The sequence below is a fragment of the Melospiza melodia genome, chromosome 1 (genome assembly GCF_035770615.1).
Source record: "Melospiza melodia melodia isolate bMelMel2 chromosome 1, bMelMel2.pri, whole genome shotgun sequence".
In the NCBI taxonomy this organism is placed as follows: domain Eukaryota; kingdom Metazoa; phylum Chordata; class Aves; order Passeriformes; family Passerellidae; genus Melospiza; species Melospiza melodia.
The window spans coordinates 140,934,710-140,950,816 of record NC_086194.1 but is presented as its reverse complement, the minus strand read 5'-3'; the positions used below and the strand labels follow the sequence as shown (position 1 = coordinate 140,950,816).

Here is a 16,107-nt window from a genome sequence, read left to right as displayed (position 1 = left end):
ACTCATTAGCCCAAAGTCTGAGTCAGCTAGACAGTGTGAAAAAATACCTGGCGCTCAAAGCTCACATTTAGCCTCAAAGCCGTGCCCTGCCACTCAAAAGGAACAAAACAGTCGTGCACTGTTTGTGACCTCCCTTTAGCTGTAACATAGTGTCAATCACACTGGGCTTTAATCCTTTCCAAATTATAACATGTATCTCTTGTGCTTTGTTCCCTTCCTGCCTTTTTTCCTTCTTTTATTCCTGACAAAAGAGGACAGTATCTCGCCCTTATAATAGTCAGTATTTTGTCAGAAATTTGCAGTGCTTGTGACATTTCCTTCCTTTTTCTTACTTTCTTGGCGCTTTCTGTACCTTTGCCCTATCAGTTTTTAGTCTCGGATTTATTTTCTGGGCTTTTCTCTCCAAAATAATTCTTTCTTTTGATGCCACAATTTCTATTTCTAACATATCACTGCGGTTCTCACTTTTTCCCTACCAAGCAAGTGGTTATACAGAAGAGGAGAATGGCATGATCCAAGGCTTGTGATGGTCCCAAGATCTTGTGCTGTGAATTAAAGTTCCAAGTCCCCAGGTTCTCTCTAACTGTGGTGGTCTCATTCTTCCTTCCTCTATCTTTTCCCTGAGAGAGTTGAATTTGGAAGATTTTTGAGTTATTCCTTCTTCCATCTGCTCCTTTGACAAGATGAGCTTCTACTCCTTCCTTTAGTTTTGTGGTTACAAAAAAAATAGTTTCTTTTTAACAGATTTCTATTTTGAGTCCTCTTCTCCAGCAGCTTGTTGCAGTTGTCATTCATAGTTTCTAAGCTGGGGAAGGAGGAATCACTGAGCAGTAGAAGAGTAACTAAAGTGGGAAACTAATGAATTCAGGAGCGTGTTGCTTCTTTAGCTTACATTCAGCTCATATTTGAATTGTTAATGTGGTATGCATTTGGATGGGCATTTGCTCTAGGTTTTAAACAGAAAAACAGTAAAAAATTATGTGAATTTGATAACTTGCTGAAGAAGCTTCTTGGCTCTTTTTTCAGCCAAGTTGATTTTCAAAGCCTGGCAGCATATGCTCACACTTGCAGTTTCAGCTGTGTCTGTACATCTAATGCATTTTGTCTACCTAAGGAGGAAATTCACTGTATGCTGGTTAAATATGGGCAAATGTAATATTGTCTCTCCTGTGCTGGTTGTCACTTCTACCTCTCTCTTTAGCACAAGCTACCTATGCATAAGATACAGAAGAGTAAGCATTACAGTAAGAATATGTTGTACAAGTGCACAAGACCACACCTTGTTCTTCAAAACATTTCAAGCTTCTGAGGCATTTTTTGTAAACCTGTGTTTTTAAAAATCTAGAATCCACAGCCACCATGTGAGGCCACATAGGCTTCTTCAGCTTTTTTCTTATCTGAGGTTGTTGACCTCAGGAGAGGAGGAGAAGGTTACAGGGTCAAAGTCTTTTCCTCCTTGGAGCTTGCTGCTTGCTGGGAGAGGGTTGGCTGGAAAATAGATGTTTTAGAAAAAGGGTTGAGGGTCATGATTTTAATTCTGTTAGGGAACAGCTGGTTTGAGTTTCTTTCCACTTCTATCTTCCCTCCCTTCCTCACAAATCCATGGAGAGAGAAAAAGGAGGAAAGCAACACAAAATGTGTTCAGAGGAAAGCAACACAAAAATAAAGAATTGCAGCATTTTCATGTTTAAAATAGATCATACTTTTTATAGGACTTCACATTAGGAGAGAGAGGAGGAAATTATTAAAATAATTGAAATCCCTTATTGTTACAAGCATTGAATTGATATTGATCTAAAATGTCAGAGGTTTATTTGTTTTCCTGCCAACAGTTAAAATGTTAATAGTAATGTTTTAATTTTAACAATATACATTGCAATAGAGATGGAGAAAGCTAATTTTTAATATATTGTGTTAGTTTGCATAAAAGCAGCTGAAGAAAGATGGTTTGATTTCGGTATTTCTGTTCAGATTTCCTTCATCTTTGCATGCTGCTTTCATGCACTAAGACCAAAGAGAGAGAAGGAAACTCACAACTCTCAAATGAATGGCAAACTAGGAACAGATTTTTCATCTGCACTCCTCTGAAACACTGGCCTCAGGCTGTGTTGGTGTGTGGCTCAACAGCAATCAGAGGTCATAATTTCATTGGCGGTTAGCATCAGGTTTAATTTTTCTAATATGTTACATTTACCAAAATGTCTGGTTTCAGTTACACTTATGCACTGACTGAATCAGCTTTGAGCAGCATGATGTTTTAAGGTACCTGAAAGGCTACAAGAACGTTTATGGAACACATATGCTAATTGTTTTTAACCACTTTCATTTCTAAACACAAAAATGTGTTTTTGGAAAGCCATTTAACAGTAGTAGCTAATGACGGTGTGCATTTATTCTAAGGAATGAGCACAAAGAATAAGTAAAATAGTTGTTTTAACAAGACTGCCATCTACTGATTTCCACAATTAATAATATCCCTGATTACTAGATTGGTCATAGATTTTTTTAAATAGTTTTGTTTTCAAAATTTGCAAAATCAAGAAAATTATAAAATCTTTCTGTCACCTTAGGAATGCGACCAGGTTCACATTGACGACGTGTCTTCGGATGACAACGGTCAAGATTTAAGGTACAAGAGAACTCATTAAGATAAGCAGTTACTTTGCAAATTCCTTCCTGGGCGAGGGATGGGCTGCTGCGATGCTCACAAGTATCCTGCTCTCCTTTAGCTGTCTTCTTTGCAGCCCAGCCAAGTGGGTAGCTGGTGGTTCATTGCAGCCTGTTGCCCTTTATTAATCCGTGGGGTTTGTTATCCCTGCCCAGCACGTATAACTTCGGAACCGACGGCTTTCCCGCGGCTGCCACCAGCGCCAACCTGTGCCTGGCCACTGGCGTGCGCGGAGGAGTGGACTGGATGCGGAAACTGGCCTTCCGCTACAGACGAGTAAAAGAAATATACAACACCTACAAAAACAACGTTGGAGGCAAGTGACTCTGGAGTGTCTGACTAACACGGATTATTAGAGGTGGTAAATGGGAAGAACTGGTTTCTGCTCCTTCCTAGGAGTGTTTAGTGAGCTGCTTAGTTTGCAGCGTGCAGAAAATTGTCTGAGCTGGTGAAAGCAAAGGAAAATGACAGAGCGCTACTTAGTACCAGTGCAGACATGCCCTTGTCTACTCCACAGGTCTTCTTGGTCCAGCAAAAAGAGAGGCTTGGTTACAACTGAGAGCAGAAATTGAAGCTTTGACAGATTCTTGGTTAACACTTGCACTGAAAGCACTCACCCTCATACATTCGAGGTGAGTATTGAGAGTAGGGAGGAAGCTCCAGCATGTCTGATTATGATCTGGAAGAGGCTGTCTGGTGTGGTGGGCAAAATGTTGAAGCTGGAGGACCTTATCCTCGTTTCTTATTCTGATCTGACCATGCCACACCTTGTTCCTCGATACGGTGGTAAAAAAAAACGTTCATTTGAAGAGGTGATAATAATGTTGAAGGGGTTCTGATGGGATGGGTAAGATTTTCCTTCTATTGTTTTGTTTTTGTTTCTTTCTGTATTGCTAAAAAAGGATATTTGCATTTTTCTCTTCTGTAGGACAAACTGTGTGAACATTCTCGTAACAACTACTCAGCTAATTCCAGCTCTGGCAAAAGTCTTGTTGTACGGACTAGGGGTTGTATTTCCCATAGAGAATATTTACAGTGCAACTAAAATAGGTGAGCTATTTTCATCATGTTGTGATACATTTAAAGCTGTATTTCTAAAAAGAAAAGGTATTGTAGTCTATATTTAATTCTAACTTGCTTTCACTGTAGCAAATACAGAGATTAGTAACACCTGATCCTCATGAAACATTGCTAAAGCATCCTAAAAGTGCCTTTTGAATGTGTGATGATCCAGCACAGAACGTTTTTTATAGCTCTATTAACAGTGGTACAGTCTCTGTTAGGAAGAAATGTAAAAAAAGATTGCGTTTTTTCATCATTTCTCAAAACTGTGGGGCTGTGTAGCAGTTGAGAAGGGTTTTTAATAGGCAGTAAGTACAGAACACTGAAGTCTCCCTGGAGCAGCAGTAGGAGAAATTCTGTAAAGGTAAGCCCTGGCTTATTTGTTTTCATGGGCTCTGGAGAAAATTTTGGTAAACAATTTAGCAGAAGCAAGAATGTTTTGCTGCAAAATGTAATTATTTAACTTTCTTCATACTGACTATAATAAGCTTCAACCAGGCAAATGTTTATTTCTGTTTTCTGGTTCAGTATAAAAGATGTTATTCTGAGTATGTAGAAGTACCCCAGACCAGATGGCAATGGTGTTTGTAGTTTTTAATGTGATTATGACATATCTGTTCTGTCTCAGATTCCCTCATAATTGTGGGACACAATTTTCATCTGTTCTTAAGTATCTTAAGTATAATACAGCAAGCTCAAATGGTAGCATATTTTTGATTTTTTTTTAACAAGTCAAAACAAAAATTGGTTCATAGTTTTACAGAGAAATTTGAAAGCATTCCCATAAAATATTTAAAATTTTTCCTGAATATAAAAGTTATAGTGCCCTCTATCAAAACTTTGTAGTAAATAATAGCTTTGAAATATAATGCTTTAAATACACATTTTAATTAAAACATATTTTAATAAATCTTCACTTGTGACTTCACATATATGGGGTAGAAGGGTGGTTTTGGAAAAATATGCTCTGTCACTGACTCTCACAAGAAACCATGAGATTTTTGTGACATGGCATGATTCATAATATTCAAACAATGTTCTAGCTTAGTGTTGGAGGTTTCTTATGCCTGGTGCTACTGTCAAATGGTATCATTAAGTAGTTTGGCTTCTGTAATGTCTAGAAAACTTCATTTAATTTCCAGCCTACTTTTTCTTATGCTTTTATTGTTCTTTAGATGAAATAGCTATTTTATAAACCACAATTCTTCCCATCCATTGCTGTAGACACTCAGCATATCCCATGGCCAAACTAAAGTGACCTTTCATAATGGGGACATATGGGAAAACTCAGCTTTAGGTTTTTGCTTTCTTTTGTCTTCTCAGTACTGTACCTGAAACTTCCCAGTAGGGGTACAAATTGAAAGAGAAGAAATTTAGGTTAGCTATTAGGAAGAAATTCTTTACTGTAAGGATGGTGAAACATTGAAACAGGTTGCCCAGGGAAGTTGTGGATGCCACAACCATGACAGTGTTCAAGACCAGGTTGGGTAAGGCCTTGGATAACCTGGATAACCTTGGATAACCTTAAATAATCTATTATAGTGGGACTGTCCCTGCACATGCCAGGATGACTTGGGACTAAATGAGTTTAAGGTCCCTTCCAACCCTTAGCATTTCTGTGATTCTGTGGTACTTGTGCATAGGGCTGGAGCACTGAGATCATTTCCCTAGGTGTGTGCAGGGAAAGAATGACCTATATGAATAGATCCCAGCGCAGGATCAAGGACATGGCCCATGTATTGGATTACAGGCATTTAAATCTTAATCTTTTGAGTGACCTTCTAAGTCAAGGTACTACTGTTGTAAGAGCTGTGATTAATCAGGTAACAGATTTTGGAGAAAAAGATAGAATTTCAACTCAGCTTCAATCAATTTACTCAAATCAAGCTACTGGTCATAAACAAATGGTAGATAATTCTCCTGGTGGTAAAATTCCCCCCAAAACCTGTGTCTCATTCTCATATTAGGGAATGAGACAAGAAAGGTCATATTGTGGATCTCTAGTATGCTGTCTCTGCTGCAGTCAAGCCTTGATACACCATCCTGAGGGACAGACTCTCCTCATCTTTGTAGCTCTACTTAAGAAGTCCAAGGGTTGGGGAGATCCAAGCTAAAAAGCTAAAACGTTATTTATTTGATGACATCCCATCACCACCTACCTTGAATAGTCTGATCTTTTTCTTTCAGGAAAGGAAAGTTGTTTTGAGCGAATAATTCAAAGATTTGGAAGAAAAGTAGTGTATGTTGTTATAGGAGATGGTGTTGAAGAAGAACAAGGCGCAAAAAAGGTAATGACCTTTTTTTGGTGAGGATTGGTTAAAAGAGTCTGGATAATTGTCTTTGCTTCAGCATGGGACAGCATGCACTGACATTTAAGTTGGATATCTTTGCCTTATAAAATCTGTGTTGAGTATATCTAGTAGAAACCCAGGTAAGCCTATAGATAATGATTTGCCCTGCTGTTCTCCAAAAGACACATTAAACTATGTATGTTTGATGCATTTCAAAAAGGGGCCTGAAAATGGGCTCTGGCCTTTGTGCCAAGAACTAACAGTTCTGTTTTCCTTGGCAACCCAAAATACCACATAGGATGTTATGAATGTAAGCAAAATATGGTGATTCTTAGTGATCAAAGGCAGTGTGCTGTTTAACTGTATGAAATACGTATATGTCACACCTTAAAAAGACATGTAGGACTGGAGTGGGTAGACAGGAATTTCCGTTTTCTTGTGTGTCCATAATTTGGATTCTTTGTTCAGACAACAACCTGTGGCTTGGCATGCATTCATAATCTCAGATAACTGAGCAGAGAATACTATTTGACTGTCTATTATTTTTTGCTTCCCACTGGGAAGAAGGGAAAAAATATTTTTTTCAATGTGAATTAAGCTGTATAAAAAGCAACACTTCCCATTCACAAATAATAGGCTTTATTTGTAGTCTTGCTAAAAAAATTACCCTAGGTAATCTGCAGATACACACTCTTTGCTTGGAGGAATGAGGCATAACCTTGGCTATTTGAATAATAGGAGAAAGAGCAGGAAAATGGGCATTTTTGTTCTTGCTCCCTTTCACAGATAAATTGCTTTTACACAGCTGCTTTTTCACCACAAAACTCTCTGTGATACTTCTATCTCTTTCCACTGTGACTTTCTAAATTGGAAAAGTGAAACTAATTAGTCCACATGGCGTTTTAACAACCATTGACTGGTTTTGCTTCATGAAATCTGGGTTTTGAGCCCCTGAAGCCTCGCGGGTAGGTTCCCGGCTCGTCCCAGCACTTTGCAGAGTCTCAGTTTCATATATCCCTTTGGCGGAACAGTTTGCTCCTTTCTCCTTCAGAAATAAATGCCTTTCATCTTTGCAGAGAAATGTTTTCCCGCTGCAAATGATTACATTTTAAAAGCTGTATTTAAGATCAGGGGGAAAAAAAAGTTCCTTTTCTTTGTTCCTTTTCTGTTGCTCGGTGAAATAGTGTTGTATATGATAATGGCAGGAGTAGTCCTTTTGGTAACATTATCTATTCCAATGCTTTTTTCAACAGGAAACATGATTCAGAAAAGCATAAGAGAAAGCCTTTCCAGTCACTAAGAGGAGTAGCAGTATAGAAAGTTCTTTTGTGCAATTACTTGTGTGTATTCTTTCCTGGTGGAAGGAATTTTCAGGTTGAAAGCATGTTAGATGCTCTGGATTAAATTATCTGCTGCAGCAATGCCAGAGAAGTCAATAAGTAGAGCAGCAGCCCTGCCTTTCTGCATAAACTATCAATCTGATTTAGGAAAATGCTTCTGTGATTCTTGTCCTGCTTCTTAGTCCACCAAATAAGAACTCACCCTTTCACACTGTGAATGCAGGCTTTGCCTTTTTAGTTTTTTCCTTCACGTCCTTCAAGAGTAGAAACCTTCTCTGGAGTGCACACAGACAAGACAGAAGCTTTGCCTCCCCAAAACTACCCAAAGCATCTCAATCCAGAGTGGCATAACTGTCCTGTGATGTACCCCATTGTCATGCTTACTCCTAAATTTTGGTAGCTGGTTCCGTCCTGCCTTGCTTCCCATCAGCATGTCGGCTTTTGTGGCCTTCTCCAGAGAAGGGACAGGTCTTCTGTTATCCTTTGCACAGCAGTTTTCTGAAGGGCTTTGGCCTGAGGTGAAGCCATTAGCATACGTGTGTTTCTTTACACTATTTAGAGCATAAACAGCACAACCTTCTTTAGATAGCACTTCATTGTTTACATGTAAACTGTAATGAGTCTTTTCAAGTGAGCATATAAATTCAAGCCTATTTAATTAGGGTTTTTTTTTATTCTATGTTCATTCAGTGTATTTAAAAAAAAGTTGAGCTTCCAGCTTAGGAGTTAAGAAAGTTAAGGTTAAATTATTTTAAAAAATTTACCAATCATTTATAAATTCCTTCATCATAAAACAAGATTTTCATGTATGTCCTTCATCATGGAAAATATTGAGTCAATACAGCAGTAGGAAAATAAAAGAAACTTTTAAAATCTTTTTATTATTGTCATTAGTATAAAAATTCAATAATAGAAATTTCTTAATGCCACTTAAAAGATCATTGCTTTATTGAGAAACATTTTTAGGAAAAACAGTTTGGTAATAAAATGCCTCTTTTGGTTGATGCAAGTAAACATAATACACTGAGAAAACTGCACACTGTTACATTTCTGGTAGCATTAGTTGAACTAGGATAGTGACACCTTTGTTTAGCTGTGACTTCCAGCAAAATGTTTGATGAGATAGTTAAACTCTCAGGATGTTTGCCCTGTGGATTGAGGAATGATTGTACCCTTCTGGGTCAGTGCAGCAGCCCGTGAGCTTGGCTGTAACACCAGGGCTCACACGAAGGTTGCTACCTTCATATCAGCTTCCCCCACAAAAGAGGGAGAGAAGGGCTGAGAGAAGCCAGTGTGAAAGTCCAAAGGGTGCCCTGGAGCTGCTGGCACCAGTGTGGGGCAGAGCCACCACCTCAGAGTGCCACTGTGGTGACACAGCTGTTCTCAGTACAAGGGTCTGGGGTCTTCTGCCAGAGACTCCATCGTCTCAGCATTTTGGTTTGCTTTGCTTTGTTTTGTGTTTTGGGTTTGGAGGTTATTTTGTTTTGTTGTGTTGTGTTTTGTGCTCAGCTTTTGCCTTTGCCTTTGGAGACACATTTAGTAAATATTAATAAGACAGAAAAACCCCAGCTCCCGAGTTTCTCTGCTTAGGAGAAGTCTCCAAAGGATTTCTAATTTGTGAGATGAGACAAAGGCTCCTCTGCACTGAGAAGCTGGATTTTACATCAGGTGATTCGGGAGAGCCTAGGCAAATGGGCTTCTCCTTTGTCTCAAAAATGGTCATGCTGCCTGGGAGGAAAAATCATAAATCTTTGTGGAGCAATAAATAGAATATAAATGGGTATCCAATATGCCACTGCTTTTAAGCTCAGAGTCACACTGTGCTGGTCAGGGCTGGGGTAGGAAGTAAAGACGGCCGCTTAGCAAATCTGGCAGGAATACAATAAAAATACCATGAAAGATGACAAAAACTGATGAGTTTTCTATTCAAATCCATCACAAATCTCAGGAGTAATTTTTTTTAAAAATATGTATTCATTTAAGGGAAGGAGGATAGAGGGTAATCTGGACTTTTTGGTGTTGCTATCAAAAAATGGATTTGTTTTGCATATGTATTAATAGCAGCACTATTTGGTGGAGTAAAATAGCTGAAGTTTTGTACATTAAGTAAGTACACACTGAAAATAAAATTACTTCTATTTCAGAAATAAAATAGCTTAATATCTTAGATTATTTAATAATACTCTAATTATTAGGCTTACTAAATTTGTAGTTTGATTTTTTATGCTTTTTACATTAAAATTAAAATTTTGCCACCATATTTAATTTCAAAATGTCATCAAAATCAAATAATTTAAAAGTTCATAGATGTTTTATTACTCGGTATCATCTACCAAACAATTCATGATTTTTAAAAGACAAATGCTTCATATTTACTTGGAATAAGTTGAAATAGTAGACTTAGGGTTCCATTAGATATTAATGCATCCAGTTTCACCACCTATTTATTAGTGGTTAGCATTTGTCATCCATTCTCCCGCAGCAGCAAATGTGAGATTAGCATTTCTTGCTTGGCTCAGAATAGAAGCATTCTGCATGGCAGGGGTGTGCTAAGTGTTGGCAGGGATGGCTTTTTAAAGGCAATATTTAGTACAGATATATACAAAGGGTCTCTTGCTCTCTCAAATGAGCTCAAGTCATTTGGCAAGAGAAAATGTACTTCCATCTCATGGGTGTGTTGCCACTTTTGATGTGGCTGAATAGTTGTGAATCAACAATGCATGTTAATACAGGAATAATGGACCAGGTTGTGTATGATAATTTTCTTACTTTAAGGGTTCTAGTTTCATAGAGTCATTATCTTAGATGGGGTGGAAATTAGTATGCCTGCCTCATGAAAACACAGGCATATATATGAACACATATGTGTGAGGCTCTATATATACACACAAACATACAGATATATATAGAGCTGTATCAGGTTTGTTTCCCCTCCTCACAGCTCTGAAGGATGTAGTGTAGGGTCAGACTGATAGAAATCTGAATTGGCCACGTTCAGCCATGCCCAGGGCATCAGAGCAGATTCCAGCCCCATGCAGCCACCATGTTCTTGGCATGCTTTATTTCTCAGGAGTGTGCCAGCTGGCCTTTAGACCTACATGAAGGAGGCCTGAAAATAATTATAATCCTGAGATTTACACAACCTCCTTTTGTTCATGAGACTCTCTATTGTCATTCCACACTTTGCTGCTGTAACTGCATGGAGTAAATATAGGTATATTCCTTTCACAGACAGACATAAATAAAGCAGAAGACACTTAACTGAATTTGAGATAGAAATATATAGTCAAAATAATGACTGCTAACAGTTTTGGTTTAAAATCTGACCATCAACAGCTGACCCATAAACAGGGTAATCCAAAACTCAATATTGCGCATGGGCATCTAGCACAGGGTGCTGTAATTTGATTTAGCAGAAGCTAAACCTTCTGTTAAATCAATCAGAGTCTTTAACTGCTCTATCTGGTGTGTGTATGCTCTGTGATGCTGAGGTTGTTACTAGGGAAGCAGTATAAAGCTGGAACTGCATGGAGTGGGAGCTGGAAGCCAAGAATTTATTCCTATAGCTCTCCCTATTCATTGGTTTGCTGCCTGGCCTTGGAGGGCATCCGTGTCATTGACTCTTGGCTTCTGCAGAGACTCTTTGCATAGGCAGGTGTCCACCAAAGTCTTTGCCAGACACATCATAGGTATGCTGTTTACACCTCCCTGACCCAGTGGCTAAAGCAGACCTGCTGCCAAGCTGACTAAGAGATGGAGCAGGGAGCTATGGCTGGCTGTCAGGGAGACCAGCTGTGTCCCACCTGGCAGGGGTGTGAGAGAGAAAAGGGAAGCTGCAACCTCCCACGAAAATGAGGCAGCACTGCTGAGCATCGCCGACCTGTGCAGTCATCTGGCAAACACAGCATGGACCTGCTGCAGGCACAAACCTGTGACTCTTTGTGCTTGATGTAGTATCCCTATCAGGTATTTCAAATCCTGCCAGAAAGATCTTGCAGCCTAAGTTAGAGAGGTGCACAGAAGCTTTTACAAAATCCAGAGAATGGCATGGCTAGTAATTTTTATTTTGTATTGCTCTTGCTGGTTCATTTGCTGAACATGATGCAAGAAGTTCACCTTCAGGAAATCTGAGTTGGAAAGCAGCAGTGTCAGGCCTGACAGAGCACAGAGGGTAGGCTGCCTGTATAATGTAACAGGGAAGAAAGATCCTGGGACATGGAGTTGTAACTGAGTGAGCTAACTGCATCTGCTTTCTGTAGCTGATGGAGCGTAGAGACAGTACAGTGGAAGTCCAGATTGAAGATGTAGGGAAAAAAAGTGTTGTAGTGTTTAACATTTCCTTCTTAAGGAAAAGATCCATATATAAATGTGTTTTGGAAATATCACGAGCATTAAAAAAAAAAACCTCTATTGTCTCTCTGAATTTTGTTTGGTTTGTTGTCTCCATTGTCAGCCATCGCTCATGAATTTATCTTTAAGCTGAGATTCAGTCAGCTGTTTCTCAAGGCTTTCTAACACTCTAGAGCAAAGCAAACCAGAACAGAAACTGCTACAATGGTGTTTTCTTGGGGATCATAATGTTTTCTTCCTGAAGAAATTCCTTTGCTCTAGAAGCTAGGCATTCTCTGACTGTGGGCACGTGTTGATGCATCCATATTGCATCTTCACTCGAATCAGGAGTGTCATATCAAAGAGGATGTGATAGGCTGAGTGTTAAGGTGTTTGCCTTCTGAGACAGGTACAGAAATTACAGTAAATGTGCAGCTAGAATCAGTGAGTTTAACATTGTTTTCAAAATTTTTCTCTAACCTAAAATTTGAGAAGACCAGAATGAAAAAAGGAGAGCAGAATAAAAGTGACAGAGGAGATGGAGTTTTGCCATTGATTTCAGTGGAATTAGGAATTTTCTCAGGAGCTGCTGAAGTAGGATGATGGAAGCCTCTTTGGAAAATCATAGATAAAAATGGTTGGGGAACTTAAAAGCTAATGTGATAATTAATTGCTTGTGGTTTGCCTCCTAAAGATGTCAAGACACAAACTGACCCGATGAAAAGGTGAACACCATCATGTTAGCCTTCAGAATACTGTTGAATTTAAACTATTTTCCCATTGGATTTAGAGAATAATTTCCTGACAAAAGCTCTTTTTTCTTATTTTTTAATTTATGCAAAAGTTCTTGCTGACATTATAACCCCCAGTTTCAAGTATAAAGGTAGTTCTTAAGCAGATTTTTACCCTTCATGAATGAGGTGATCTGTGCTTTTTCCTGGGATTTGTGTTTTTGGTTAATTCAAGTTCTTTGCAAAAGTATTTGTGCTCCAGACAGATTTTATTACAACTAATAGGAAAAAAAGATGTATTTATTTTAATGTCTCACATGGAAAAGATGCTTTAAGATCAGTGTTAGCAATGACCAGTGTTATACAAGCCAATGGGATAAAAATCTTTTCAAAGTGATGTGAGCAACACATGAGTTATTCTGAATGACCATTTCTCTGTTCTTGACTCTTCTGCCAAGAGTAGTTTTTTACAGGGAGCAAATACATTTTGAGAGTAAACAACACTTTCACTTTCTTTATTTTCTTTCTGTTTCCTTCCTGAAACTACCCACATGCTTCATATGTATGTTATTTGATTTCTTTTTTTCCAGAAATAATATTTTCTTCTGAAGTGCTCTGAAATCTGTTTTTCATATAAAGAGATTAGAAGCCCCTCCCTTCCTTATGATCTCCTGATGTGTTTGCTGTAGTTCCTATTGCAAATAGATTTGCTGTTATTGAAAATTTATGCTTAGGGGGTGGGTCAGAGAAACCAGGCATAAACATGAAGGACTCAAGGTTTTAAGAGCTCTTTTTCTCTTCCCCAAGTGTTCTCTTATCCCTGTGAAAGACAAAGTGTGCATCTAAGTACCAGAATGCTTGGGGTTATTTTTACATGTTGTCTGTGCTGTTCACAGCATGCTATGCCGTTTTGGAGGATCTCGAGCCACTCTGACCTTATGGCCCTTCACCATGCCTTGGAACTGGAGTACTTGTAGCAGCTTAGCAGCACTTTCAAACCTCAGAGCCTCCTTCTGCCCGTGGATGAGATGCCTGTGTCTAGTGTCAGCATTGGACTAGAGAACTCTGTGATTTCAGCATGTTGACGTACAGCTGCAGTCGGGGTTAACCCTTGCCCTTTCAGTGAACAGAGGAGCAAGTCCTTTTCTTCAGAACAGCTGTTGGCTCCGGCACTGCCAGCCCAACCAAAATAAGCCATGCGAGTGTTTGAACAACTCATCTTTACCGCATTTGCTACCAAAAAGAAATAGAGAAGGAAAAAATAAAATGGGAAGAAAATTTAAAAAAAAGAAGAAGAAAAGGAAATAAGAGGTTCATACCTGTGAAGAAAAGAAAAAGGACCTGCAAATGCTTTGTAGTTTTTAGCCTCTTCAATGTGACACACACAATTTCTTCAACACAGCAAACTTGATTGCACAATGAAGACTGAGATTTTACAAAATACCAGTGGAGTAATTTTCTTATAAAGAAGGTTTACGTTTGGTTTCTCATACCCAGGGTACTCTGTACATCTTTACTTATTTATGAACAGACTGTATTTTGACATCATATAACTGAGGATATGTATAATAGGATAAAAGGCTATTATAAGCCTTTGCCTTATGGTACAGCAACTACTTTTGATTTTAGCACATTACAGAGTAGTTTAAAATATGTCTAATTTAAACTAATAGGTACATCACTGAGACAATCATGTACAGGAAGAATTTTTTGTGTAAATTTGTAATAATGAATGATTCTTTTACATATTGTTAAGGTAAATGCTATTGAAAGATAGTAACGCCTTGTTGGTGAAGAATGAGGCCACGTGTGCACAAACTTGTGCAGTGCCTTATCAATGTGTTGGATATAAATATGTAGATAATGGATTTTTTTTTTAGATAAATTTGTCAAGACCAAAAGCATGGATGTCAAGTGTCAATAGGAATTGGGTTTTGTTCTCAGCTGTTTCTCTGCATTTTCTTCTCTCACCCCCTCTGATTAAGAAAAGATTGATTTTGTGTGTCCCCCCTGGTTGAAGCAAATACAGATAAAACCCAAGTGAAGAGGAGGCCTTTATTGTCTTTTTGTTTCCTCTTTTAAAGTTAACATAATAACTCTTTTTTAGAGTATTAAAAAAAATAATTAGGAGCTCGTTCCATAAAGTAGTAGAGAAAGAACACAAATATATTTTAAGATGTAACTTAAACTGGAACCTTGGTACTGAATAGCTTTTGTCTCATCCAAAAATGAAGGAAATTATCATCACTAATATTTTTAGAAATTAGAAATGGGAATATTTTGGAAAAATTAAACAAAAATGCTCATATACATTGAAGTTTTTTAATCCTCTTCCACCAGGAGTCAGATTTTCCTAAGATATAACATCCATTGCCGGCAATGGAAATGCTGAAATGGTTATCAACAAGGAGTTAAAATTTGCTTTTGTCCGTACTAACTTAAAGGACAAACCTAGACCGTGTCTGTCTGTGACTTGTGACTTTTCTGATCTTGAAGGCTTTGAGCTACTTGGTTAAATAAACTGTTAGTCTGACTTTTTTTGGCTTGAATTGTACCAATTCCCTTGACCCAGTTAAATATCTTATTAAAAAGAAACCTCACCTTTGTTGGTTAATTTTCTGGTTTTTTTCTTTCATTTTTTTTAAAAAACCACCAGCCTCGAAACAGCTACCTGCAAAGCTACAGAGCACCAATGTAGCTACAAACCAACACCCTTCTCTATTGGAGGAATCACATTGCTGCTAGAATAAAATATTTGTGGATTGCCCTAGTACCAACAGAGAGGTTTTTATCCTACCAAGACTTGCACGTGTGCTTTACTTTACCCAGTATGGGTTCTGCAACTCATGCTGGAGTCACGTACGTGCATAAAGCACATTGTGGATAGTTTTTAGAATTGAGACTATCATTAGCCTTTTCTTTCCTCAAGCAAAGTAGACAGTGATGGGGGGGATTGGTGTCTTTTTTTTCCTTTGGCTCTTTTCAATTTTTAGTCACTCGCGGACTGAAAAAATAACAGTTTATCTGGGCCTTATTGTACAAAAAGTGTGTTGTGTCCACAATTGTGTACAGAATTTTTCTTCATTAATTTTGTTTTAAATTAATAAAATTGATTTGTGAACGTATTAATCAATTGTCTTGTATGCAAGTCTGTGATATTTCTGCCCTCTGGGTTGGGAATGAGGAGACCTCTGTCGTCTCTTTGCTGTCTCAAGACACAGAAGGTATTCACCTTCTGGTGCCCAGCTGAGACGTTAAGCAGGTTAAAGAATACTTGCAACTAGTTTACAGAAGGCTCTGTTAGATGAGCAGCAGTTTTTTTGCTTAGGAGCAGCAGCTAGAGATAGTCAGTGCAAAATAAGGCCTTGGTGTCCTGGAAATGTCTCTGAGTTACAGCAAATGCCTGAACTTCATGGTGCCTCTGTCATCCAAAGCAATCCATATGAATGGATGAATCTGCCATTCAGACATCTCACTCAGGGCTACAAGTCCCATCCTCTGAGGTTAAACAGGCCTGAACACCTGGGAATTCAGTACTGGCATTTAATTTTACCAAGCACGGAGCAGGGCTGCCCTTTAAATTGAGAAGAATGCCAGTGACCACCATTTTATAGCAATTTTATACTTTTGCTGTACACACATGGTCTGGTGAAGATCTCTCTTTGCTTCTCTGCCCATCAGTGAGA

At 38.4% G+C, this 16,107-nt stretch overlaps 1 protein-coding gene across 9 annotated transcripts in view; it reads left to right on the top strand.

The window, feature by feature from the left end:
- EYA1 (EYA transcriptional coactivator and phosphatase 1) overlaps window positions 1–15,764 on the top strand; it is a 158,838-nt gene extending 143,074 nt beyond the window's left edge. For 6 of the 9 annotated variants that reach the window (XM_063170256.1, XM_063170229.1, XM_063170238.1 and 3 more), the window contains 6 exons: window positions 2,571–2,629; window positions 2,824–2,984; window positions 3,186–3,300; window positions 3,597–3,718; window positions 5,918–6,018; window positions 13,318–15,762. In XM_063170256.1, the coding sequence (XP_063026326.1) occupies window positions 2,571–2,629; window positions 2,824–2,984; window positions 3,186–3,300; window positions 3,597–3,718; window positions 5,918–6,018; window positions 13,318–13,398 (639 nt within the window). In that variant the 3' untranslated portion in view covers window positions 13,399–15,762. Of the gene's footprint in view, window positions 1–2,570; window positions 2,630–2,823; window positions 2,985–3,185; window positions 3,301–3,596; window positions 3,719–5,917; window positions 6,019–13,317 lie in introns of all 9 variants that reach the window. The other 3 variants (XM_063170246.1, XM_063170218.1, XM_063170265.1) reach the window with 2 other exon arrangements.
- Window positions 15,765–16,107: the final 343 nt, after the last annotated feature.